This window comes from Mustela lutreola, chromosome 7 (genome assembly GCF_030435805.1).
Source record: "Mustela lutreola isolate mMusLut2 chromosome 7, mMusLut2.pri, whole genome shotgun sequence".
Taxonomy (NCBI): Eukaryota; Metazoa; Chordata; class Mammalia; order Carnivora; family Mustelidae; genus Mustela; species Mustela lutreola.
In genome coordinates this window covers 27445773-27470509 of record NC_081296.1, presented here as the reverse complement: position 1 = coordinate 27470509, position 24737 = coordinate 27445773, and the positions used below count along the sequence as shown (strand labels likewise).

General features: G+C 44.0%; 1 protein-coding gene across 6 annotated transcripts in view; it reads right to left on the bottom strand.

Annotated features, from left to right (window-relative positions):
* FAN1 (FANCD2 and FANCI associated nuclease 1) overlaps window positions 1-24532 on the bottom strand; it is a 35251-nt gene extending 10719 nt beyond the window's left edge. For 4 of the 6 annotated variants that reach the window (XR_009355337.1, XR_009355338.1, XM_059180203.1 and 1 more), the window contains exons 1-8: window positions 24432-24532; window positions 22173-23588; window positions 19483-19623; window positions 16851-17052; window positions 8963-9196; window positions 3801-3932; window positions 1842-1950; window positions 361-480 (exon numbers count right to left, since the gene is read on the bottom strand). Coding sequence is in view for 4 of the 6 variants with exons in the window: in XM_059180203.1 (XP_059036186.1) it covers window positions 361-480; window positions 1842-1950; window positions 3801-3932; window positions 8963-9196; window positions 16851-17052; window positions 19483-19623; window positions 22173-23427 (2193 nt within the window). In the remaining 2 variants the exon portion in view is untranslated. Of the gene's footprint in view, window positions 1-360; window positions 481-1841; window positions 1951-3800; window positions 3933-8962; window positions 9197-16850; window positions 17053-19482; window positions 19624-22172; window positions 23589-24314 lie in introns of all 6 variants that reach the window. The other 2 variants (XM_059180204.1, XM_059180205.1) reach the window with 2 other exon arrangements.
* Between the last annotated feature and the right edge of the window lie 205 nt (window positions 24533-24737).

Below are 24737 nucleotides of genomic sequence, written 5' to 3'. Positions count from 1 at the left end.
TTCCATCAGACTTTCTACCTGGAGGCCCCAAGCAACAAATGAATAAAATCTCCATTTCCAAAACAAAAGGACCTTCCTTGAAAGCACCTGCAAGGTGGGGACCTCTAATTCTGCTCCCTTAATTCCTAAACCTCAACACAGAACTGACCACCAACCCATCTCCAGAATCAGTGTAAAGTGTCCTGTCCTCATTGTAATGCTTCTGTTAGCTTTTGGGGGGTTGGAAGAACTTAGACAAAAGAAGGTTAAAAAAATATATATTCTCATGACATTTAGGTTTCTAAGGTGCTAACATTAGGCTATGCATTTTCACTTAGGCAGAAGCTAAAGAAGGCTGTGGTGAAGCTAGTTACTGAATACCAGTTCAAGGCGTTTCAAGTGCTGGTGTAAGTTGAGCGCCAGTCTATCCCACCACCGGCCTCTGCTGTCGGGACAATACACTCTCTGGGACAAGAGGCTTTCAAGCTCCTTGACTGCTTCCTGTTCCAACAACAATAACAGAGAAAGCCCATTAGACTCGTATACTCCAAAAAAAGGAACTACATTTAGTAACCAAGAAGGTTGGCAAAGTACACTTAGAAAGCCCATCTTCCATCCTAAAAGGAGACCAAGGACCCTGGAGTGAGAACAGGACTCTGAGACGTTCCCCCTGGAGCAGGCCCACGCCCCTGAGGCATCGCCTGTCAACTGGTGAGAGAGTGTACAGAGCTCCGTCAACACTGCGGACTGGTAGTCTCTGCACAGCAAGTCCACGGGTGTGGGGCCGCACACAATCAAGTTCTGGGCAGCCAAGCACTGCTCCGGGGCTGCGAGCGCATGTGCTTCTGGGAACACAGCAGGTCACAGGGCCAACCGATGGTGTGAGGAATGAGGCGGGCAGAAAGCAGTGACCAGTGTGTTCATCTAAACACCCCTCTCAGCAGGGAGTCTTTTGGGTCTAGATTTATACACAAACTGTTCGGTTTTATGGTTCATCGATCTCTTTCAACATCTAATGTCTTCTTGCAGAACGTGCAGCACAAACGCCCATATACTCACAACTATGACTCTCCAAAGCCAATCCCATGGACCCTCTTGGGTTTCGTGGACCCATGTTAAGAACCCAAGTTCTGGACGCCTGGGTGGGTTAAGCCGCTGCCTTCGGCTCAGGTCATGATCTCAGGGTCCTAGGATCGAGCCCCGCATCGGGCTCTCTGCTCAGCAGGGAGCCTGCTTCTTTCTCTCTCTGCCTGCCTCTCTGACTACTTGTGATCTCTCTCTCTCTCTGTCAAATAAATAAATAAATAAAATCTTAAAAAAAAAAAAAATTCTAAGAAGCCCAAGTTCCATGTATCCTCTTTGTAAAATAGCATTTTTCCACATAGAAACGTTAACATAACAAAAGCTAACTCTACCACTCTCACATTTTGTATAGGGAAGGGATGGGACCAAATCTCTGATTTGTGATTTTAAATTACTTCCAGGCAGACCCTGCCAGCTGTCAGAGAAACATGAGCAGAGGTGAGGTTTCCACCTCGGAGATTTTGGGAGCCCTCCCAAGTCACACGTGGAGCCCTGACAGAGACTCACTTAGGCTGGGGCTCCCAGCACGGCTCCGTCCAGGACCACCAGGCCCTTCTGGTGCATGCACAGCCACTCACACGCAGAAGAGATGACTGGTTCTCTTTGGCCATCTCCCCACTAACCCTGGAGACAGCAGGCTGCCCACATCAAGCATGCTTTCGTGACATTTCGTGACATTCCTGTATGCTGAGCAAGTGGAAAATGCTGTCAGGCGGGCTCTCCTGTATAGCTTACCGCTGACCTACCAGTAAGCCAGGGGTCGGGGCTTGTGCTCTAACCTCATACATGTGAAGTCGCTGCAATATTTCAACAGTCCGAGACAAAATCCTTGTATAAATCCACCCAACAGTAAAACAGCGCAGAAACACTGGTAAGTTCTCATGGTATCTAAAATGAAGACAGACACCAGCAGTTTAGCAATCTGATTTATTTGTGACAAAACAATTATAAAAAGAGACAAAGCAGACCGAATTTTTAGCTTCTAAAAAGATACACTCCAAATATTATCAGTTGTACGCAGTTTTCTATATCACAAACCTGCATTCTTCTAGCCAGCCACCATTTCCTAGGACACTCCTTGGGATAAAATAAGAACCACTGAAATTTTCTAAGCCAGGGGTCAGCAAACCCAGGCCAAATCCTGGGCCCACCAGCTGATTTTCTATGTCCTGCAGACTAAGCATGGTTTTCCCATTTGGCAATGGTTAAAATAAATGAAAAGGAGAATAGTCTGTGGCATGTGAAAATTATGCACAACTCAAATTTCAGTCCATAAATAGTGCTGGCATCTTGCCCCTCCGGTTCGTTCACATTCCTCCTGGGGCTGCTTCTGCTGGGGGCAGCAGAGGTCAGCAGCTGCCACAGAAGCCAGCCAGCCTTTTATGAAAGTCGTCTACCAAACTCTGGTTTACAGTCATCTAACTTCCCGGCTATGATTTTCTTTTCTTTTTTTTTTTTTTTTGATGAAGAAAATCACCTACTAACTTGTTTTAACCATTTGTCTTGCTGCTTGGTGTGAGAAATGTTAATAAATTGACCTAACTTGTCATAAGAAGATCTTCCAGTGTCCATGGGTATCATAGGAGTAGTGACTCTACATTGATTATCTCATTTCTAGAAAGGCCTTTCAGGGAATGGCTTAATTTTCAATCTGAATTATAGAATACTTCTAAAGGAAATATGGGCAAATGCAGTTTTGTTTTTTTTTTCCTAACTTTAAAGGCTATTTTCTTGGCGATGATTTTTAAGTCATTATCATTTCTATATGAACTTTATATCCTAAAGGTTTTTTTTAAAAGAGCTAGTGAATAACACAAATTTTTCTCACCCCTATGTAAAAATAAAGGAACAAAATTTCTTAACAAATACAGAATATGTTTAACATGAAGAAAAAAAAAAATCATGTGTTGTGTACTTGAACTTTTAAAGAAAATGTTAATTTAGTTTTCTTTTTCAGATTAACACCTACTTGAATTTCCATTGGAAGAACACATCTACCATGGCTCTTACCACCTGCTCTTACCTCCTGCTTCTGGGTTTCCCAAACATTTAAATTCAGCTGACCAATGTTCAGAGAAGCGAACATACCAAAAGATGGTGAGTTAAGGGAATAGGAGATGCATAAAAAGGGTGAAAGGAATTAAAAAGTACAGACTTTCAGTTACAAAAATACGTGAGCCATGGGGATGTAATGTACAGACAGCATGGGGATGTAATGTACAGCATGAGGTTAATAATACTGTATTAATAACTCAGTTATTAACTCAGTTAATAATACTGTATATTCAGTTAATAATACTGGATTGCATAACTGAAATTTACTGAGAGTAGAAAAAAATTTTCTAAATATGGTGATGGATGTTAACTAGACTGTGATGATCATTCTGCAAGACAGAAATATCAAATCATCGTGCTGTAGACCTGAAACTGATACAATATTATGTCAATTATATCTCAATTAAAAAAAGAAAAAAAGAAGACAAATGGAAAGCCCATTTGTTTACTCCCATGCCTGTTGTATAGCAATTCGAGTTATAGAAAATTCACTTCAGACCTGCAGACATTTCCTTCTTCCTCACACAACACTGACTACACAAATCAAGTGGGGAATTCAACTGCGCAGCTGATCTGACCCCGGAACAAAAGGACTAAGGGCTTCACGAAGAGAATTACCTCAAGTGGTCAGAACAACTTGGTTAGAGAAGTAAATCTTAACAGGTACCTGGAAAAGATCTCACCTCAAGGAAGGGTGGCTTTTCAGTTTGTTCCAATCACGTTTTGCGCATTGAGAGAGCTCGTGAGCTTCTTTCCAGTTCCCATTGGCCATCGCGGTAGAAATGTCATTCAGCATGTGCGCAGCGGCTGCATATCTGGGGAAAACCCCCACAGCATCCAAGTTCAAATGTGAATGAACATTTACATAACACATACCACATCCTATCCCCGAGATCTAACCCTGAAGGGCAAAGTGTGTTTTTTGAAAGTATGAAGGGTATTTAAATCTGATTCTAGTAAAAACACGGTAGGATGGCCCTGAAGTAGCCTGAAACAATGAATACAGGCTAGCCAGCTAGAAAGATAAAAACATTCACATGTTGTTACATAACACATTCCATTATAGAAATGTAGTATTGATCAGCTCATCAGTTCTGATTCTTGGTACTCATTCATTCATTCAAAAATCTGGCAGCAACCCCAGAAACACATAACCGACTTCCAAATCACATTAGGGCATAGATCTGGTAACAGTCATTCGGTCAGAGGTTGCCCGGCAAAGGCTGCCCAAAGAGACACTCTTTGGGAGACAGCAATGCTGAAAGATTATGAAACCACTTAGCTAAACAGAGACAACTTCTTGCCTCTTTAGGTACCCAAAACAAAGACATTTGCCCAAGTGATACTGAGTGCAAGGTCATTGTATTTTGGACTCACACCTAAAAGAAAAGCACAAAATATTACTATGGGCAAACGTGTTCAAATAAGAAGAAAAGAAATTGCCTCTCAATGTAGAAATTTGCTCAAGAACTCTTAGATCTAATTCTCTCATAAAATGCTACTGGATAATTCTAAGGTTGATAAGAAAAGGGAATGCAACAGGGAGAATTGTCCAGAAGCTGGCCCGGCCCCGCAGGACCTCCTCCATGGTCAGGAGCGTCAGGAGCAGCCTCCACACTCCCAGCCCTATGGATCGAACAAGCCCCACCTTCGAGGGGCCACTGAGACCAACCCCATCGTGCCTCATCTCCGGATCCATCTCCAGTGCCACTGGAAAGGGTTACTGGCTCTCATCTCATCCATACCTCCCAGTACTGCTGGGAACTTCCCGTTCATCATCCCCTCTCCCATTTCCTCAGCCCCTTCCCCCCACCCACTGTGTCTCCTGCATCCTCTAAACCCCAGCTAAAAACACGGCCTCCCTCTCCATGCTGCACCCCCAGCCCTCTCACATGGAGGATAGCTCTTCTCACAACCCTCCTACCCAGAGACAGATGGAGGAGACTCCCTTTTTTTGCAGCTGCTTCCAAATCTTACTGTCCTCTCCTTGAAAGCCCCCTATTCCTTGGAAGCCTGTGCTCCCTCCTTGTGGGCACCAGCCCACCTCCTGTCTTGTCTTGCTCTGCCTCGCGTCTCCAGCCACAATGGCCTGAGACTTCAACGTCTGTGACACTGAGGGCACGCCCAGCCTGGAGACCTCCAGCCAATAACCCTTTCTCCACCTCCCTTCTGCTACCCACATGCGCACGGCTGCTCAGAACCACTGTCTCCCATGCACTGCATCACCCTCAAAATCTTCATTTTAGGCATTTCATTCACTGACCTCCACCTCCAATCCTTTCGGTTCACTTAGTGATGGAAACAGTTCTCCAACTTCACCGAGACCCACCATGACCCTTTTCTCCAGCCACAGAGCCTCCTGTCCTGCAGGCTTCCACCTCTTCCCCGCAGTCAACCAGCTACTATTCATTGGTGAATCCGCACTGGACATCGGGCCCACTCTCATCACGGTGTCCACGGTGACCACCCCCTCTGAGCCTGGACCCCCAGCTCCCTGAACTATGCTGAGCCAGGCTGGTAGGCTTCACTGTAATCCAAGACCACACCTCAGGCCAGCCCTGCTCCCCTGGGGAGCCTGCCCACCTGCCCACCCTGTAGGACTGCTGGGTCTTACCTTTGCCTTCCCAACCGCACTCCCCATGCAAGCTTCCCCATCAGACTCTCCTGCAGGGACCGAGGGAGGCCGTGGGAGGGGAACCTCTCAGATTCCCATCACAGCCGCCCCACCCCAGCCTCCACTCTCCCCTCCCCCAGTGCCCCGAACCCCAGCCCTCCCGTCTCCCCAAGGCCTGCCCTTCCTGTCTGTCCCCTCCTCCTTCCAGTCAGCGTTTCTTTTCCACCGGTGGGCAGGGCCCGAGTACACAAACACCCTCCCACGGTGCCCTCGACAGCAGAACAATACTGCTTGCCCTTACACTCCAGTGCAGCAGCAGCTGCTTCAAAGCCAACCTCTGACTCCCTTTCTTCCCAGAATGGCTCCAGTCCTCACCGTCATCCTCCGCAAATTTCTCTGAAGCGGCTCTTAACACAGGCCACCAGCTGCGCACACCTCGCTAAATCCAACGGCTCTACTTCCAGGCCCACAACTACTCAGCCTCCGAGTGACTGCAGACAAGCGACCTCCCTCGCCCCGAGCCACTCTTTTCTCGACTTCCACGTCACACGTGCTCCTGATCCCCCCGACCCCGACTTTCCTCGCTGCTCCTCTCTCCCTGACCTCTGAACGCTGGCTGCCACAGCTCGGTCCTCTGCATCCCCGCTTGGGGGTCTCTCCAGTTCCAGGGCCTCCAACACCATCCATGTGCTGGTGACTCCAAATGCTCTCTCCAGGCTGGAGCTCCTCCCTGAGCACCTGCCGGCACGTCCGGTGCCTCACCTGAATGGCCAGTGGGCGTCCCAAACAGCGATCCCCACCCAGCACTGCCATCCCTCCCGCCATCCCTCCCTGATCCCCAGGCTCATGGATGGTACCCCCAGCCCAGTCGGAACACCAGAGCCTTCCATGACTCCTGCTTGTCCTTCTCCCACAGTATCTGGTCATACTCATAATCAAAATCAAAATCAAGGCTTGTCTCTCCTCCTTCCATTCACCTCATTGCCACTGCCACGGCCCAGTCAAGACCAGCAAGGTTAAGCCGGCCTTCTCATGGCTTCCCTTGCTTCCTTTCACCTCCTATTCCACAGGATGCTTTTGGAAAATGTGAAACAGATCACTGGCCTGCCTAAACCTCTTCCACGGATGCTCACTGCTCAGAGAACACCACTGAGTCTGCTCATGGGGCTTCTGAGGCTGAGCGTCCCAGGCCCCACCTTCCTGTCAGACTACTGCCCTGGGGCTGTGGTCACAGAGGTCTTCTCCACCTCAGAGTTTCTCCACCTCAGCAAGCTCGCTCCTACCTCAGGAGCCTCCTGAGGCTCCTGCCTCATGCATGCTCCCAGCGTGACCTAAATGCATACCCCCTCCCCTCAATCCTGAGGCTCAAGCGGAACGTCACCTCTCCAGGGACACTCTCTCTACAACATGGAACCTGCCCAGTCTGCCCCTCAATCATCACAGCACTTTTCACATGCTACGATTCTTCTCTTTTCTGTCTCCCCCAAGAAAACAGAACCCCATGGTGGCAAAGACTCTGAGTTCTTGATGGAACCCCACCACCTAGGCCCATAATAGGTACTCAACACTCAAGTCAAGTATATTGATGAATGAAGAAAAAGGAAAGACAGGATAAATTATTTCATATACCCTTATGACCAATAAGAGTTCTCAGACCAGGTGTCATGTGACCAGGTATTATACAATTACCATTCCTGAAGTCAGTTAAACCCAATTTCATTTATATGTTAAGGCCCTTTGTCCAACAAAAGAAGTTTCAGTTATTATTTATAGGATACCTACTTTCTCAAAGGAATCTGACAGGGTTTCTTTTTTCTCCTAGCTCTCTCCCTTTTAAACCTGTCAACACAGTTTTCTCAATCACAGAACTGAAAAGTAATCTCTCTTAGATATGACAGTAATAAGGACAAGTATAATGCTAACTAAGATATACTAAGCCATCCCCAAGGGCAGGCTCTAAGCACTTTACATGTATTAACAGAGATCTGGAGGAATATACTATTATTCTCCCTATTCACAGATAAGGAAACTGAGGCACAGGGTGGTTTCACAGTTCATTTGTACAGAGATTGGAACTTGCCTTCAGTGTACACAGTCTCTCAAAAGAGAACAGCATAAACTCACTAAAAATGAAAAGGTAAAAAAATACGAGACAACTCAAAATAGAGTAAGGACATATTCTTATTAGAAGAATTTATTCCAATCAAACACAAATAAGACAGTGAGCTTCCTGAGAGCTAAGAAAACTGGGCTAGAGTCAGTTTATATCAATGCTGCTTTGATTCAATAATTTCAATGTTATTATTTTTTTTAAGATTTTATTTATTTATTTGACAGACAGAGATCACAAGTAGGCAGAGAGAGAGAGAGAGAGAGAGAGAGAGAGAGGGAAGCAGGCTCCCTGCTGAGCAGAGAGCCCGATGCGGGACTCGATCCCAGGACCCTGAGATCATGACCTGAGCCAAAGGCAGCGGCTTAACCCACTGAGCCACCCAGGCGCCCTCAATGTTATTTTTAAAGAACACATTAGACAAATATAAACAACTCTCCTAACATCACATATCAGAATCAATTTCAGTTGCTTCTGAGTCATAAACTTTAAGTCAAGAATCAAAAGTGCCATTTTAGGAATCTGAATTTATCTTTCTTATCAATGACGAGTTTTTAAAGGAAATCCAAGTATTTTTTTTTCCTCTAAGACCTATACCATTCTTTACCTAAACCTACTTTTGACAGTCAGAACAAATATTCACTGAGTGCACGTACCAAAACAGATTGGTGACAATCTCTAACCTAGCATGTGCATGATTCGAGTATATGCACACAGATTAGTATTAGCTTTAGCTGAAGCACTATTGCTAGGAAAACACTCACCTTCAGCTTTGTTCATGCCAACAACATATTCACAAGGCAGGTTTTGTTCAAATGTCTGTATTTACAATACACTTCCTGCCAAAGCTACTTGGGAAAATGAGTCAGGGAAAATTTTTGTAGTTCTAACTCAAAACTCATTGGTTTTGGCAACCTTAATCTAAGCACATTTCTACATTCTCCTTAGAGTCTCGGAAACGTATACAAGTCAGGCAGAAAGACAACAAAAACACAAAAAACTTAAAAAACTGCTTTGGCTGTGGACTTAGGTTTCTACTGTAAAAGGCAAACAATAATAATGAAACCTTTTACATACATGTAAAGTGACACAGTTATTACTATGAGCTAATATGATCTTACCTGATAAGATCGTCTCTGTCTAGGAAGATTTGGGTTTTCCGATTGATGGTGTACCTGGGAAACTCCATTCGGCCAAGATTGACCAAGAGCACAGTAGAAAGCTGTCCCTGACCTCCACAGGCAGCATCCTCATCTTCCAGTGAGTCCGTCAATGAAAATAGCAGCAAGACCCGGGAGAAAACAGCACGAGGACCTCTACAGACTCGCAGTGACTGTCCTGCCAAGCCTTTAGCTCTGAAAAATGTAAAATACAGAAATAACCTTCTGGTTTCTTAAAAAGCATTTGGATGTTAGAGTTTACAAATTACTTTCAGAAAAAATAAAGATAAGTGGCTTTCATTATTCTAAGCCTAAAGTTAATCTACCACTTCCAGCTGTGCAACCCTGGAGCCTAACTTAGCCTCTTTGGGGCTCAGAGTCCACCTAGGAATATGGTGAAGAGTATGTGAAATTCCATCTCCAAATGGTTGCACACATGGTTTGGCGCAAAAAAATAGCAACATAGGGTTTACATGGGTCGTGAATGTGTAAAATACCAGCAAAAGTCATAAAAGTATTATCTATTCGACATTAGCCATTCTCACCTCTTGACAAGTGACATTCAGATTAAATAATAGTTACTTATTTAAAATATCATTATTTGGGTGCCTGGCTGGCTCAGTTGGAAAAGCATGTAACTCTTGATCTTGGGGTTGTGAGTTTGAGCCCCATGTTGGACACAGAGATTATTGAATAAAAATTTTTTTTGAAAAAGTGAAATAAAATGCCATAAGCTGGTGGTTAGGTAGCATTATTTTGTGCACCAAGAAGTAGTACCAAGATTTGGTGCTGTTCTGTGATTTGCAAAGTGGTCCAGAAACATCTCCACTCCAGGGTAACCTGAGAGGAAATTCAGTTTGATTCTGGATGCCTTCAAGGTAGACCTGGAGGTCTGAAATAAATTCAGAGCCACTTGGGCCCTCTGGCTCTTACAATTTGTATACCATCCAGAACAGGGTTTCTTAAATTTGGCACCACTGACATCTGGGCAGGATAATTTTTTTTTTTTTTAAAGAATTTACTTATTTACTTGACAGAGACAGAGATCACAAGTAGGCAGAGAGGCAGGCAGAGAGAGGAAGGGAAGCAGGCTCCCTGCCGAGCAGAAAGCCTGACTCAGGGCTCGATCCCAGGACCCTGAGATCAAGACCTGAGCTGAAGGCAGAGGCCTAAGCCACCGAGCTACCCAGGTGCCCCAGGGCAGGATAATTCTTTGTGGGGAGGAGGGTGCTGTCCTGGGTGTCGGGAGCCAGTACAGGAGGCCTACTCTAAGAGCTGTAAGGGACTGAATATGATTGGCTGTTCATTTAGGTCCACTCTCGCAGGAGGTGCATGAGCACTGCATTTTGATTGGTTAACACTGCCTGTATAAAAACGCATGCGCCGAGGGTAGAGGGGAGAGAAAGAAAAAAGCGATTAAAGAAGAAGGTTCGCCGCTACGTGAGTTTCCGAGTTGTTCTTGCGGGCCGAGAGCGACAAGTGGTGCCGAAACCCGGGAACTCGTGCAGAAGAGACGCGCGGAGTTAGGCAACGATCAGGTAAAGAGTGCACCTATTTCTGTCTAGTGACAGGGAAAGTTCCTCAAGTTGAGGACGAGCATAGAAAGCTTTCCGGGATGGGAAACAAGATGGCTGCAAAGTTCCTAGGATAAGGACGAGAGTAAAGCTTTCCGGTATGGGAAACGAGATGGCCACATATAAAATGCTGGGGCCACTTTCTGATATCCTTAAAGCAATTGGTATTCCTTTAAAAAATAAAACAGCTTGTTTGTTTTTGAGAGAAGTAGGACAAACGGCTCCCTGGTTTTTGGAAAGGAGCAGAGGAGGGAAATTGCCCAAAAGCCAAAAGGTGAGCAAGATGCAAAAGGAGCTTGCAAAAAAGGAGGAAAAGCTAAAGAAGGCTATGGCGCAGCTCAAAATGCAGGGGAAAGTTATGGTGCAGCTGAAATTAAAAGTGAAAGAAGGAGCTATGGCGCAGTTACAAACAGAGACGGAAGTGGTAGATAACTTAGATCCTATGCCCACGCGCCCAGCCCCAACAGCGCCACCTTACGAGGGGCCTCCTCCGTATAAACCTTGCTGCACCAAGGCCTGCTATTGTGCGAGCTGCACAGCACGAGTGGCTGCCATAGTAGCCTCTCAGGAGTTTGGGTGGGAACAGGATTCTCATTCAGTCCTAAAATCCCCACGTACTCTAACTCCACCTTTTTTGGCTATAATTATACTTACCAAGACTCGGCGCAAGGTGCGTCAGCTCACCTTCTAGATAGGTGGCTGCTCTGCAACGCTGCACAGGCATGTACAGGCTTGGAAAGCCTTCACTTTATTAATGGGTCTACATGGCGTAACTGTACGTACAACTATCACGTAGGCTCTCGATTTGAAACAAATGTTACTTGCAATTGCACCTCAGCTAAGCACGTAAGTTACTCACCAACGCCCGTCTGTGTTAGAGCTCCCTTTCTCTTCATAGTTTTTAATGCTTCTACTATTAACAAGTCATCTAGTCTCTCTTGTGAGTCCCAGAATTGTCTGCTATCAGAATGTTGGAACGCCGTGGTGGGAGACTCGGCAGTAATAGCCAAGATACCGACATACATCCCTATGCCGGTGCAAGTGAACTCCGATAACTTGCCTGTGTTGCTACGGCATAAAAGAGATTTTGGGATAACAGCAGCCATTATTGCAGCTATCGCAGCATCCGCCGCCGCTGCTACTGCTGCCGTAGTAGCGTTGACAACCTCAGTACAGACAGCAGCTGTGCTCAACAACGTCACAGGAATGGTCGCTGAAGCATTGGCTACGCAAGAACAAATTAACGGACATTTGCATGCTGGGATCCTTATTGTAAATCAAAGGGTTGATCTTGTACAGGAACAACTTGATATCCTAGAGTCAATTGTGTCGATAGGATGCATACATAATATGGCCGGACTTTGTATCACCCCTATAGCTCATAACAACTTATCCTTAGCAGCTAACCTCTCTAGACAATTGGGAAATATGCTTAATGGTACCTGGAACCGTCAATTTCAAAATTTAACTAGGCACTTAGGAGCTCAAATTATATCCATATATTCTACCAAAGTAACTATTGCACCTGTTAGTGAGTGGAAAAAATGTTACAGCAATCTGTTTAGTTCCTCAAATAGTGGGCCGGACTTGGTGCCATGGCTGTTCTCTTAATCACAGCTAACGTAATAATGTTACATTGGGTGTGTGGCCGTGTCCATCGCAATCAACGACAATAACACCTCATGGTTCAAGCCATGATGGCTCTTGAGGCTGGTACCTCCCCCCAGATATGGCTAAGCACGCTAGATCGGTAGTCAAAGACGGGTAAGACTGATCCCACACCATAGCAACCTAAGACAGGGGCTCTTCGACCAGGGAGAGTACCCGATGACGGGTAAGCATGTGTGCTGAGGATTGGCAACCTAAGACAGGCACGATCTCAGCCATTATAAATAAATAAAAAAGGGGGACCTGGGCATTACAGGATGCTCAGCAGCATCACTGGTCTCTACTCACTAAAGCCAGCAGTACCCACTTCCCTCTTCATCAGGACAATCAAAGATGCCTCTAGACATTAACAGATGTTCCATGAAGGGCAAAGTAGCCCCCAGTTGTGAACCACTGGCCTAGTGGAAGACCTAACTTTTCCCATCCATCCCAGCAGCTACTAACCCAAAAGTAGTGCTGCATCTCTAGGAGCGTTGCAGAAATCACTGCTGCTATCAGGTACGTGGGGGGACAGAAGTGAGATTCCTATCACACTATCATGAATTGAGAACCATTCATCTATACTGATATAAAGTGCCCACTTCTTCCACCTCCAGGTCTCTGAGTTCAGAGGGAACCATTAAACATAGTAAAATAAACAATGATTACCTACTGGGATTAAGGAAGTATAAATAATGTGCCTTTTTTTATTTCTTCATGATAACAACAGAGTATGATAACAAGGCACTGCCCTCCTGAGGGCTGTCAGAGACTCAGATTCCACTGCTGGGCTCTACAACAAAATGCAGAAATAAAGTACAGTCCTGAAGGACAGAGATTTTAGTATAACTAAAATAGGCTTGAGAATGTTATGTTTCTAACAAGTCCAAAGTCAGGGATAAAAAAAAAAGTTAGCCTTATTTCTTTTATTTCTGTTCATATGCTTAGTGTTTATGCTGAAAGAGGGCTGCTAATTTTAATGTTCATTTACTTATAAAATGTTATATAAGGATAACATAAAATATTTAAATACAATTACAGAAAGGACTTAGAATGCAGGATACAAAATCAATGTACAGAAATCTGTTGCATTTCTATACACCAATAATGAAGCAACAGAAAGATAAATTAAGAAAACAATCTCATTTGCAATTGCACCAGAAATAATAAGGTATCTAGGAATAAACCTAAACAAAGAGGTGAAAGACCTGTCGTCTGAAAACTATAAAACAATGGTAAAAGAAAGTAAAGATGACACGAAGAAATGGAAAGGCATTCCATGCTCATGGAATGGAAGAAAAAATATGGTTAAAATGTCTATGCTACCCAAAGCAATCTGCATATTTAATGCAATCCTTGTCAAAATACTAATGGCATTTTCATAGAATTAGAATAAACAAGGCTAAAATTTGTATGGAACCATTGAAGACCCCAAATAGCCAAAGCAATCTTCAAAAAGAAAAGCAAAGCTGAAGGAATTACAATTCCAGACTTGAAGTTATATGACGAGGTTATGGTAATCAGTTATCTCTATAGCCAACATAAGGCTCGAACGCACAATCCCAAGATCAAGAATCCCACGCTCTACCAACTGAGCCAGCCAGGCACACTCAGAGCAGCAGTCATCAAACTCTATGGTGCCGGCACAAAAACAGACACATAGATCCATGGAACAGAACAGAAAATCCAGAAGTGAATCCACAATTATATGGCCAAGTAATCTTCAATAAAGCAAGAAAGAATATGGGACCCCTGGGTGGCTCAGTCAGTTAAGCATCTACCTTCAGCTCAGGTCATGATCCTAGGGTCCTGGAATCAAGTCCCATATCAGGTTCCTTGCTCAGCAGGGAGCCAGCTTCTTCCTTTGCCTGCCACTCCCCCTGCTTGTGCATGCGCTCTCTCTCTAACAAATAAATAAATAAAATCTTAAAAAAAAAAAAAGGCAGGAAAGAATATCCAATGAGAAAGAATGAGAACGGCAGCATCTTCAATAAACGATGTTGGGAAAACTGGACAGGAACATGCAGAAGAAGGAAACTGGATCACTTCCTTATACCAGACACAAAAATAAATTCAAAATGGATTAAAGACCTAAATATGAGTCCGGAAACCAAAAAAATCCCAGAGGAGAACATAGGCAGTAACCTCGTTGACATCGACTGTGGCGACTTCTTTCTAGATATGTCTCCAGAGGCAGGGAAACAAAACCAAAAATAAACTATTGGGACTTCATCAAGATAAAAAGCTTCTGCATAGAGAAGGAAATAACAAAACTAAAAGACAGCCTATGGGATGGGAGAAGAGATTTGTAAATAACATATCCAATAAAGGATTAGTATCCAAAATATATAAAGAACTTACAAAGCTCAACACCCAAAAAACAAATAATCCAATTTAAAAAATGGGCAAGAAGACATGAACAGACATTTTTCCAAGGAAGACATCCAGATGGCCAAGAAACGTAAAAAAAGATGCTCATCATCACTCATCATCAGGGAAATGCAAATCAAAACTACAGTGAGATAGTACCTCGTACCTGTCAGAATAGCTAAAATCAACAACACAAGAAACAACAGGTACTGGTGAGGATACGGAGAACAAGGCACCCTCTTGCAGTGTTAGTGGGAATGCAAAGTGATGCAACCACTCTGGAAAACAGTATGGAAGTTCCTGAAAAAGTTAAAAATAGAACTACCTTATAATCCAGCAATTGCACTACTGGGTATTTACCCAAAGAATACAAAAATATTAATTCCAAGGGATACATGCACCCTGATGTGTACAGCAGCACTATTCACAGTAGCCAACTTATGGAAGCAGCCCAAGTGTCCATTAACTGATGAATGGATAAAGATATGGGGGGTGTGTGTGTGTGCGTGTGTGTGTGTAATAGAATATTATTCAGCCATTAAAAAAAAACAATGAAATCTTGCCATTTGCAATGACATGGGTGGAGCCAGAGAATATTAAGTGAAATAAGTCAGAGAAAGACAAATTCCATATGATTTCACTCATATATGGCATTTAAGAAACAAAACAAACAAGTAAAGGGAAAAAAGAGAGAGAGAGAGAGAAATCAAGAAACAGACTTAATTCCAGAGAACAAATTGGTGGTTACGCAAGGGGAAGGGAGCATGGAAATGGGTTAAACAGGTGATGGGGAATAAGGAGGACACTAGTCATCATGAGCACTGGGTATTGTACCCAAGTGCCGAATCACTATATTGTACACCTTAAGCTAATATAATACTGTACATTAATCGACTGGAATTAAAATAAAATTTTAATAAAAAAATTTAAAAAGAAAAGACTTAGGGGACATTTAACATACCAGAAAGATGAGGATTTTATAATCCTAAAGTCAACTAGCTATAAATAGATAATTAAAATATTTTTTAAAATCTATGGTATAAACTTTTTGAAGTGTTAGTAGTGACAATTTTCTTAATAATGCATGCCTAATCTATACGCATGTTTTATAAAGTACTAGTATTTGTAGTACCTTCCCAACAAAGATGGGCTCCTGGTACACAAGAGCTCAAGTCACTTGAGCACATGCACATGTATGAAGGTATGTACATTCAGATATACACACAATATATTAGACAAAATAAATAACACTGACATTGTTTTTAAGTATTTTCAACAGCATCACTCACTTCATCCTTAACAACTCAAGAACAGTGGATTCCTAGACTAAAATTAATATAGTTGTTTTTTATAGATAATGTGAGTAGAAGAAATAAATTCTCGAATTTACATCTTTCCCAAATTGAAACAGTTCAAGGTCTTCACAAAAGCAAAATAAATAGGGGCGCCTGGGTGGCTCAATGGGTTAAGCTTCTGCCTTCAGCTCAGGTCATGATCTCAGGGTCCTGGGATGGAGTTCCACATTGGGCTCTCAACTCAGCAGGGAGCCTGTTTCTTCTCTCTCTTCCTGCCTCTCTGCCTATTTGTGATCTCTCTCTCTCTGTCCAATAAATAAATACAATCTTTAAAAAAAAAAAAAAGCAAAAGAAACAAACCACAGTTTCTGGTAAATTTTATGTCCTAGACTCAAGAAATATTGCATTTTGGGGCCTAGGTGGCTCAGTGAGTTAAAGCTTCTGCCTTCAGCTCAGGTCATGATCTCAGCGTTCTAGGATCGAGGCCCGAATCGGGCTCTCTCCTCGGTGGGGAGCCTGCTTCCCCCCCCCTCTCTCTCTGCACCTGCCTCTCTGCCTACTTGTGATCTCTGTCTGACAAAAAAAAAAAAAGTTGCATAGGAAGACTGACAGATTACACTTGAATAAAAAGTTGACTAAAGTAAGTATTTGACCTAATATATTACCCTTAAATCCTGTAGGAACAGTACTTGTAACTACATTTTTCTTGAATAATAAAATGAGAATTTACCAAATGCTTACTGCCTCCTTATTTTTCTTATTCCTAGAATATTATTACAAGAATTATTAATAATAAACCAAGAAAGAATCCAGACTATTGTTATACAGTTCTTCTGCCTTCTCAATCTAAATGCAAATGAAATAAGCAATTATAATCCAAAAAAAAGTACCATTTGTTATCATGAGTTAATCTGTGCTATCAACATTTTAAATGTTTTTTACTGTAACAATATCCAACAAAACCTTTTTAAAATCACTGCACCGACTCCAGGCTGATTCTTGCCCCAAGTGCAGACTGAAGGCTGTTTGGCCAGTTTGAGAAAGGTGTCCACCAGCTGCTGTTTCTGTCCGTTGGGATGCACCAAGTGAAAGGTCTTCGCCAGGGTTTTTAGTTCAGGAGCAGAAAGCAGCTCAAGCACTTCAGAGAGTTCTTGCAACTCAGACTCTGAAATGGATTTAAAAAAAAAAAAAAGGTTAAACATAGTTTTAAAGATTTTTACTGTTTTCTAGCTCTATTTAGTTTAAGAAGAATGAAGCTTAGTTAGATGCAAATATAATGATATTCTACCTCAGAAATCGTAATTAGTAGGGGCACTGGTTGGCTCCATTGGTTAAGCTGTCCCACTCTTGCTTTCACCTCTGGTCACGATCTCAGGGTTGAGAGACTGAGCCCCACATCTGGCTCTGCACTGGGCATGGAGCCTGCTTAAGATTCTTTCTCCTCCTCTCCCTACGCCCCACCCCCTTTCCTCTCTTAAAAAGAAACTGTAATTAGTTTGACAAACCAATTATTACAGAACATGAAAAATGGTAGGTATCTCATAGAAGTTTATAGAACAGAATTTCTTACCAAAAAGTAAAGGACACTGAATAAAATGAAGATACATATGGATAGCTACTATGGACTGGACATCCTCTTAAAAAATTCACTGGTGTGGGGCGCCTGGGTGGCTCAGTGGGTTAAGCCTCTGCCTTCGGCTCAGGTCATGATCTCAGGGTCCTAGCATCGAGCCCTGCATCGGGCTCTCTGCTCAGCAGGGAGCCTGCTTCCCCATTTCTCTGCCTGCTTCTCTGTTTACTTGTGATCCCTGTCTGTCAAATAAAAAATAAAAATAAAAATAAAAATTCACTGGTGTATTTGCTCTCTGATTACAAGGCCTCCAACCAGACCTCTCCCAAAGAGGTCAGGGAGTAAACTGACCATCAGCTCTGCTCCCCTCCCCACAGGCTCTGGCAGGACACCCCTTCAAGGGTTCACTCACTCAACACACATAGACATGTCTGCTATTATGGGAGCCAGACACCATGCTAGGCCTGGGATTCAGCTGAGTCATACCTGGCTGGTCTGCCTTCAAGGTGTTTACAGCTTAGGGCAGTGTCTTTTTCCTCCATTTAGTAACTACTTACGGGGTACACAATGCATGCTGAGGAACGTTCGATGGCCCGGTGCACACTACAATGAACAAACCACAACCACCTGGCCCACAAGGAGCTCACCTTGTATATATATAAGCAAGTATATATACATATACATATATATATATATAAAATAAAAATATAAATATATATTCTTATATACTTATATTATATATAAGCAAGTATCTATGTCATGCCGGTAACGACTAGAAAGAAAAACAAAACTGAGCAAGGCAAAGCAAACATGGTGGGAGGGATGGCTGTATACACGGGGCAGTCAGGCAAATCTCTGAACAGGTGGCACAGAGCGAGCTAGAGGAAATGAGGGAGGGAGCGTGTGGCAGCAAGCACAAGGCTCTGTGAGGGGAGCGCACCGAGCACAAGGGAAAACATGGAGGACTCGGTGGCCATGGCAGAGTGAGCAGGAAGGACAGCAGAGCTGGGGCCCAGGGGCCGTACAGATCGAGGGCAGGACTTGGACTTGACTTGCAACAGTGAGCCACTGGGGTTCTGGTTTTGTTGCTTAAAGGTCATTTAAAGGTAAGTCAAGGCTCACCTGGCATGCCTGCCAAACTTGTAAATTTACGAATCTGCACCGAATCCACACCAAATCCTCACAGTCAGCTGAGGACAGAAGCTCCCACGTGGCCCTTAAGGCACTGGCGTGTGGGAAACAGTGCTCTAAGCGGGGCCGTGTCCCGCTGCCCAGTCCCTCACATTCAAGCCTCTTCACCACGCCTCTCTGCCTCTGCCCCAGCCCCGCCACCTCACCTACCCTCTCCTTACCAACTGCTCTCCGCAACAAACTTCCACACTGAAACCATCGGGCTTTCGCCTGATTTGCTTGTTTCAGTCTAAACTGTCAGCAATTACCCAAGACTCCCATTCTCCCTCTGCCCACATTTCTGATACGATACTGCAATCAGTATGGGTAGGTGCTTAAGGAATGCCACTGACAAGAAGAGCAAGGCCATCCGTCTATCTCCTTGGCTTAAATCAACGAACTTCTGAGGCAACCAACTCCAAAACTGTAAGAGCTGTATGTGTGTAGGAGTGGGTGGATGGAGATTCTAGTAGTATTAGCTGCAAACAAGCCAGCTTTATTCTCTCACAAAGATGAGCCATCTGAATAAGTCAGACCTGCCGGAAGGTGAGAGCTGAGGAGGGAGGAGTTTCTTCGGTGGCCCATGGCCATGTGGCTCTCCAAAGGGGACTTTATCATCCTAAACATGAGACAGTCAAGAAAACAACAGTAGTCTTCACCCAGGCTAAGAATGGCTTTAATATGAATAATTTGTCCTCAATTTTAAACTCAATTTAAAAACAAAACAAAATAAAAACAATTACTATTTACCAGGCACCAAGCAGGAGAGGATACCATACTGGTATCACCATTATTCTGTAGAACTTAGCTCTTCATGTCCTATTTTCATTTTACATTTTCTTTGACCAACCATACCTGTCTGCAGAAAGCCTGCTTGCTGCAATTCTCCAATCACAGGTGTTAGGTCCGGGGCAATCTCTTCATATTCTAATTTATTCATCTTAATCCAGCTGAATTTACGTTGAAAAAGTCTTACATATAACTTCTGAGCACTATCTGGAATAAAGTTAAGAAAAATGATGAAAAATATTAGCACTCTTCTCAAAACAACCACTATTCATGTTTTGAAATTGAGTGTAAAAGTAAAACATATTCTATTAAAAATAACACTTATGCCGAGGCACCTGGGTGGCTCAGTCCATTAAGCATCTGACTCTTGGTTTCCGCTCAGGTCATGATTTCACGGATCATGAGATTAAGCCCTGCATCGGGCTCCCTGGGTAGTCTCCTTGAGAGTCTCCCCTTGTGTTTCCCCTCACCTTAAATGCATGCTTGTGCTCTCTATATGTAATAAATAAAACACATCTTAAAAAAATAAATACAGGGGCGCCTGGGTGGCTCAGTGGGTTCAAGCCTCTGCCTTCAGCTCAGGTCATGATCCCAAGGTCCTGGGATTGAGCCCCACATTGGGCTGTCTGCTCTGCAGGGAGCCTGCTGCCTCTTCTCTCTCTGCCTACTTGTGATCTCTGTCAAATAAATAGATGAAATCTTAAAAAAAAAAAACAAAAACAAAACATACATTTTATGCTTACTCAAACTGATCTTCCAAGAAAACATTTTTCTTCCTTTGGAAAATAAAATTTACTTCAAATAGAAGTCCTCATGGAGACATCTCCGTCTTGTGTACCTGTCAGCACAGGACAAGGAAGAGCATCCAGGGTAGGAAGCCTTGGGCCACCTCTGCCACTTCTGAATTATACGAGTCTATGAACTTCACTGAGACTCCATTTTCTCTTCTGTTAGAAAAGGGGGGGGACTGGGGCAGTAACACCATCTTCCTTTCAAAGTTGGTGAAAAGATTAAAAAAAAAAAAGATGAGGTAAGGGTGCCTGGGTTTCTCAGTGGGTTAAGTTAAGCCTCTGCTTTCTGCTCAGGTCATGATCTCAGGGTCCTGGGATAGAGCCCCGGGTCCTGCTCGGCAGGGAGCCTGCTTCTTCCTCTTTCTCTGCCTGCCTCTCTGCCTACTTGTGGTCTCTCTCTGTCAAATAAACAAACAAAATCTAAAAAAAAAAAAAAAAAAAAAAAAATGAGGTATTCAATGATTGGTGGATCAACCACTAAAAAGTTCCAATACTGATAATGATGATTGGCCATTTCAAAACTTCAAAGAACCAGGTTTCCCCATTTCCCACCACCACCATTGTTCCTCCCTCAGAGAAGCCCTACCCAAAACTCTAGTTATTTTGTTCTCTGCTTTCAGTTCACTATGCATGATTCTATTGTTGGATGAATATAATCTGAAAAGATTTTCAAAGTATGCGTAGCTTTGGTAAGGTAGCCATCCCTAACTCAGTGATCCTGGTAAAGTTATTTAATTAACCTGGTGAGTTTTCCTATTACCGGGATTATCTTTAAATTTCTGCCAATTCTAAAATGGTATAACTATACTTCTTAAATCTTCAATTTTCCCCCCTTTTTTCTTTAAAGAGGCAAGCTCTTATTACCTATACTTATTTTCACACAGAGACATTGCAAATGGTATCTGTGGGAGCCATACACAAGAATCCACAGAACTTGCACTAGGGAAACTATTCGTACTTCTCCGTCACACAGAAGCACAGAGCCATGGACCACTCGAACACTCACATGAATGTAACCAGCACCGACCACATTGATAGAAGAGTCAATGTGGTTATCATTTATGTCCATGTTCTGGTGAGGACTGCACAAGCAGAGATGGGGGGCTATGTAGATAATTTATGCAACACTGCCCAGGTAAGTATCACTCACACATTAAAAAGTAATACAAAGTCTGTAATTCCATTGTGCTTACTTAAAACAAAAATCCTTCTCTTGAACCTTACTGGTAATGTTTCAGGTATTTTTTTTTTTTTTAACTCAACTGGAGTCAGATCTGACTACAAATTATGAGAGATCAGTGTAGCCCCCAAATAAGCTTTTCCTACCTCAAAGGGGACTCAGTTCCATAAAGCCATCATGGCCCTTTGGATTAACAGTACAAGGGTGGTTTTTGCTCCAAATCTGCACTACCGGCTTGGAGCCACCACTGGCTGCCAAGGAACTGCACCAAATTAGCCTGAAAGTTTCCAATTCCTCCTCACCCTGACCTTAAAGGGCAGAGCCCAGAAACCTAGCATATTATCGGAGGAAAAAAATATGCCTTGGTGTGTTCTTTCCTGTATTTTATTTCATTTTTGAGAAAATGGTTAAGTGAAAACAACAGAACCACCTCAGTTCATCTTGATTACATGCTCAGAATGCAAAGTACACTCTTCTAAATCACTGTATTTTTTTTTCTTAACGTGGAAAAGGCTGTTTTACAAGCATCAAATATACACACAAAGGAAAAACAGCTGCTTCCATTATAACCAAAGTGCAGCTTGTAAGGAGAGGCTACTGCAGAAGCACATACAAAATCCTGTCTTTTTCATGCATATTCTTCTCAAGCCTTGTAGCTGGCTGAGTCCCAGGAGTATTCCCAGAGGACTCAAAGAACCACACTGACTCCTTGTGGTCATGAGTACTGTCCACATCAGAACAGTAAATGGAAAACAAAAACTTGAAAGCACACAAGGTTAAGATACCTGATAACTGACAAAATTTAGTTACAATTTCCTTCTCATGTTCATCAAAGAGCATCCTATCCTCTTCGTTCTCAAAGACAGCTTTCAGCACCACCAGGAAACTCCGAAGGTAGTAAGGATGTCTGGGTGGTACCGTAATCGTTTTATCAGGAACATCGCATCTTGACCCCTGCTCCGAAGGAATTCTGCAAGTGATTTCATTCTTTAAGTCACCGTCACCTTCCAGAAGGCCCTGGAGGTTACAACCTTTAGAGTCATCCTGTGTAGAACTGTGAGATTCTGCCTCCCAATCTGACAATTGTGTTTTAGGTTCTGAAGCAGCAGTCATTTTTAATTCTTCACAACTACCTGCCTCACATTTTTCAACATCTTTTCCGTCTATTCCTGTGACAGTCTCCCACTCAAGACTGTCCTCTGAAGTAGACCCCAATGGATTCCCAAGAGTTAAATCTGGTGAAAACAACACAGAAGCGTTATCTGAGAAGGCAGGGGTGAGGGGTGATCTCCCACATTCCTGGGTAGCATTTTGGCTTTCAGCTTCCAGTGTTTTAGTGCCTTCTACAGTATGTTCCTGAGTTCTCTGTTCATTAAAAGAGTCACAGGTAAACATGTTCTCCTTTTGAGAACTGTTCTCCAAAATTTCATCCTTGTCCTCTGTCTCTGAACAGTTATAAACTGGGCTCCTAACCACTGTGGATGGGGGACTCTGTGGACTCTTACTGGCAAATTCCTCATTCTTCTTACATATTGATCTTTTAGCTTCTGTGTATCTTCTGGACAGTTTAGATGACAGGCTTCCCAGAGTAATGACTTTCACATTATGATGTCTCAGCTGATCTTGAGTTTTGCACACCAAGTCATTATTATTTTTAAAGTAGGGGCTGGTCTGCTGTTTTATGCCCGTTTTTGCTGAACCACTTTGGTCAGGGGTTAAACTTGTCTTTGATGGTGACAACTTTTCTGGCGTTACATCTTCTAAGACTGTATGGGCTGAATTTACTGAGGATGCAATTGAATTCGTTAAGCCAACCTGCCTCAGATCAACTGGAATGATGTCACCACTGTTACAATTTTCATCGAGATGCCGGTTTAAGTCGAATCTTGGCACCATTTTACTACAAATGGGGCAGGCAAGTTTAGCAGGTGGGACATTGTTAAAAAATGAAATAATAGAGTTACATGCATTTTTTTTAGTTTTACTGACTGATAAACTTCTACGAGCTCTTTTCTTTGCAGGAGATTTCCCTTCTGACATAATGAGTATTAGAAAAACGGGGTGTTTCCGGTAAGAAAACCCAGGATTTCACCGCAGAGTGCCAGCACCTGTATACTCTTACTTCCCTGACTTGAAAAAATAACAAGTGGGATTCTAATCCTATTTGACTTCATGTTTCTCATTTAGTCAATTTCTTCCTCCTACAAAATAAAACACACGTGGATTAAAAACACTTATGAATTCAACAGAGTGGGCAAAGTAAAACATGGCAATGGCAGTATCCCTTGAGGTAAGGAAAATCCTGGGCTTGGGACAGAAGACCAGGGCCCTAATCCCGGGTCTACATGCAATATCGGTGTGTCCCTGAGCCATAAAATGACCAGCGCTGCGCTCCGCAGGCATAACTTCTGAGACTTCTTACGCTCTAAAATTACCCATTTTTTTTTTAAGGTGGAAATCTATTACAGATCCCCCCCCTTTTTTAAAAATTATTATTTATTTATTTATTTGACAGAGAGAAAGATCACAGGTAGGCAAAGAGGCAGGCAGAGAGCGGGGGGGGGGGGGCGGGGAAGCAGGCTCCCTGCTGAGCAGAGAGCCCGATGCGGGGCTCGATCCCAGGACCCTGAGATCATGACCTGAGCCGAAGGCAGAGGCTTAACCCACTGAGCCACCCAGGTGCCCCCAGATCCCTTTTTAAAACCATTGCATCAGTAACCTTTTCCGAGAGAGACAATGCCTATCTGCACGATCCCGGAGTCGATTCGGTCTCACAGGCCCGTACAGAGGAACCCTCCAAGTCGCGGGCATCCCGTCAACACGCGTGGGGCCCCCAGCGCAGCTTCAGCCACCGAACTTCTGAGGCTCTGGGGAGCACCGCCGGCCCTTCCCCGCTGGGACCGCGTGCGCGCACCTGGGACCCGCACCTGGGACTCGCACCTGGGCTCCGCCACCACACCCGCCAGCCCTTCCTCTCTCCTTCGCCCTCCCCGCCCCGCCGCCTCCAGCAGCCCGCGCGAATCCCTCAAGCCAGCAGAGCCCACCAGAAAGTCAGCCCGCGACCCCGGCGGGCCGCCCCGCGCTTCCCACGGAGCTCCGCGCGCTCAGGCATTCCCAGCCGATCCCCGCGTCTCGGCTCGCCACAGGCTCGGCAAGTAGAGGCCCGAGTGATCGATCCTCCTCTCTTCCATATTAATGGTTTTCCCCCATCCAGAGTAGCGGATGCTGGCAGAGCCGTCCGGGGCGACCCGGTGCACCTCCTCCAGCACACCTGGAGTCCCCTCCCTGCACGTGCACTGGAGGGAAGCCCTGTCCCGAGTCTTTGGGAAAGTGGCCTAGGGGGACGAGTA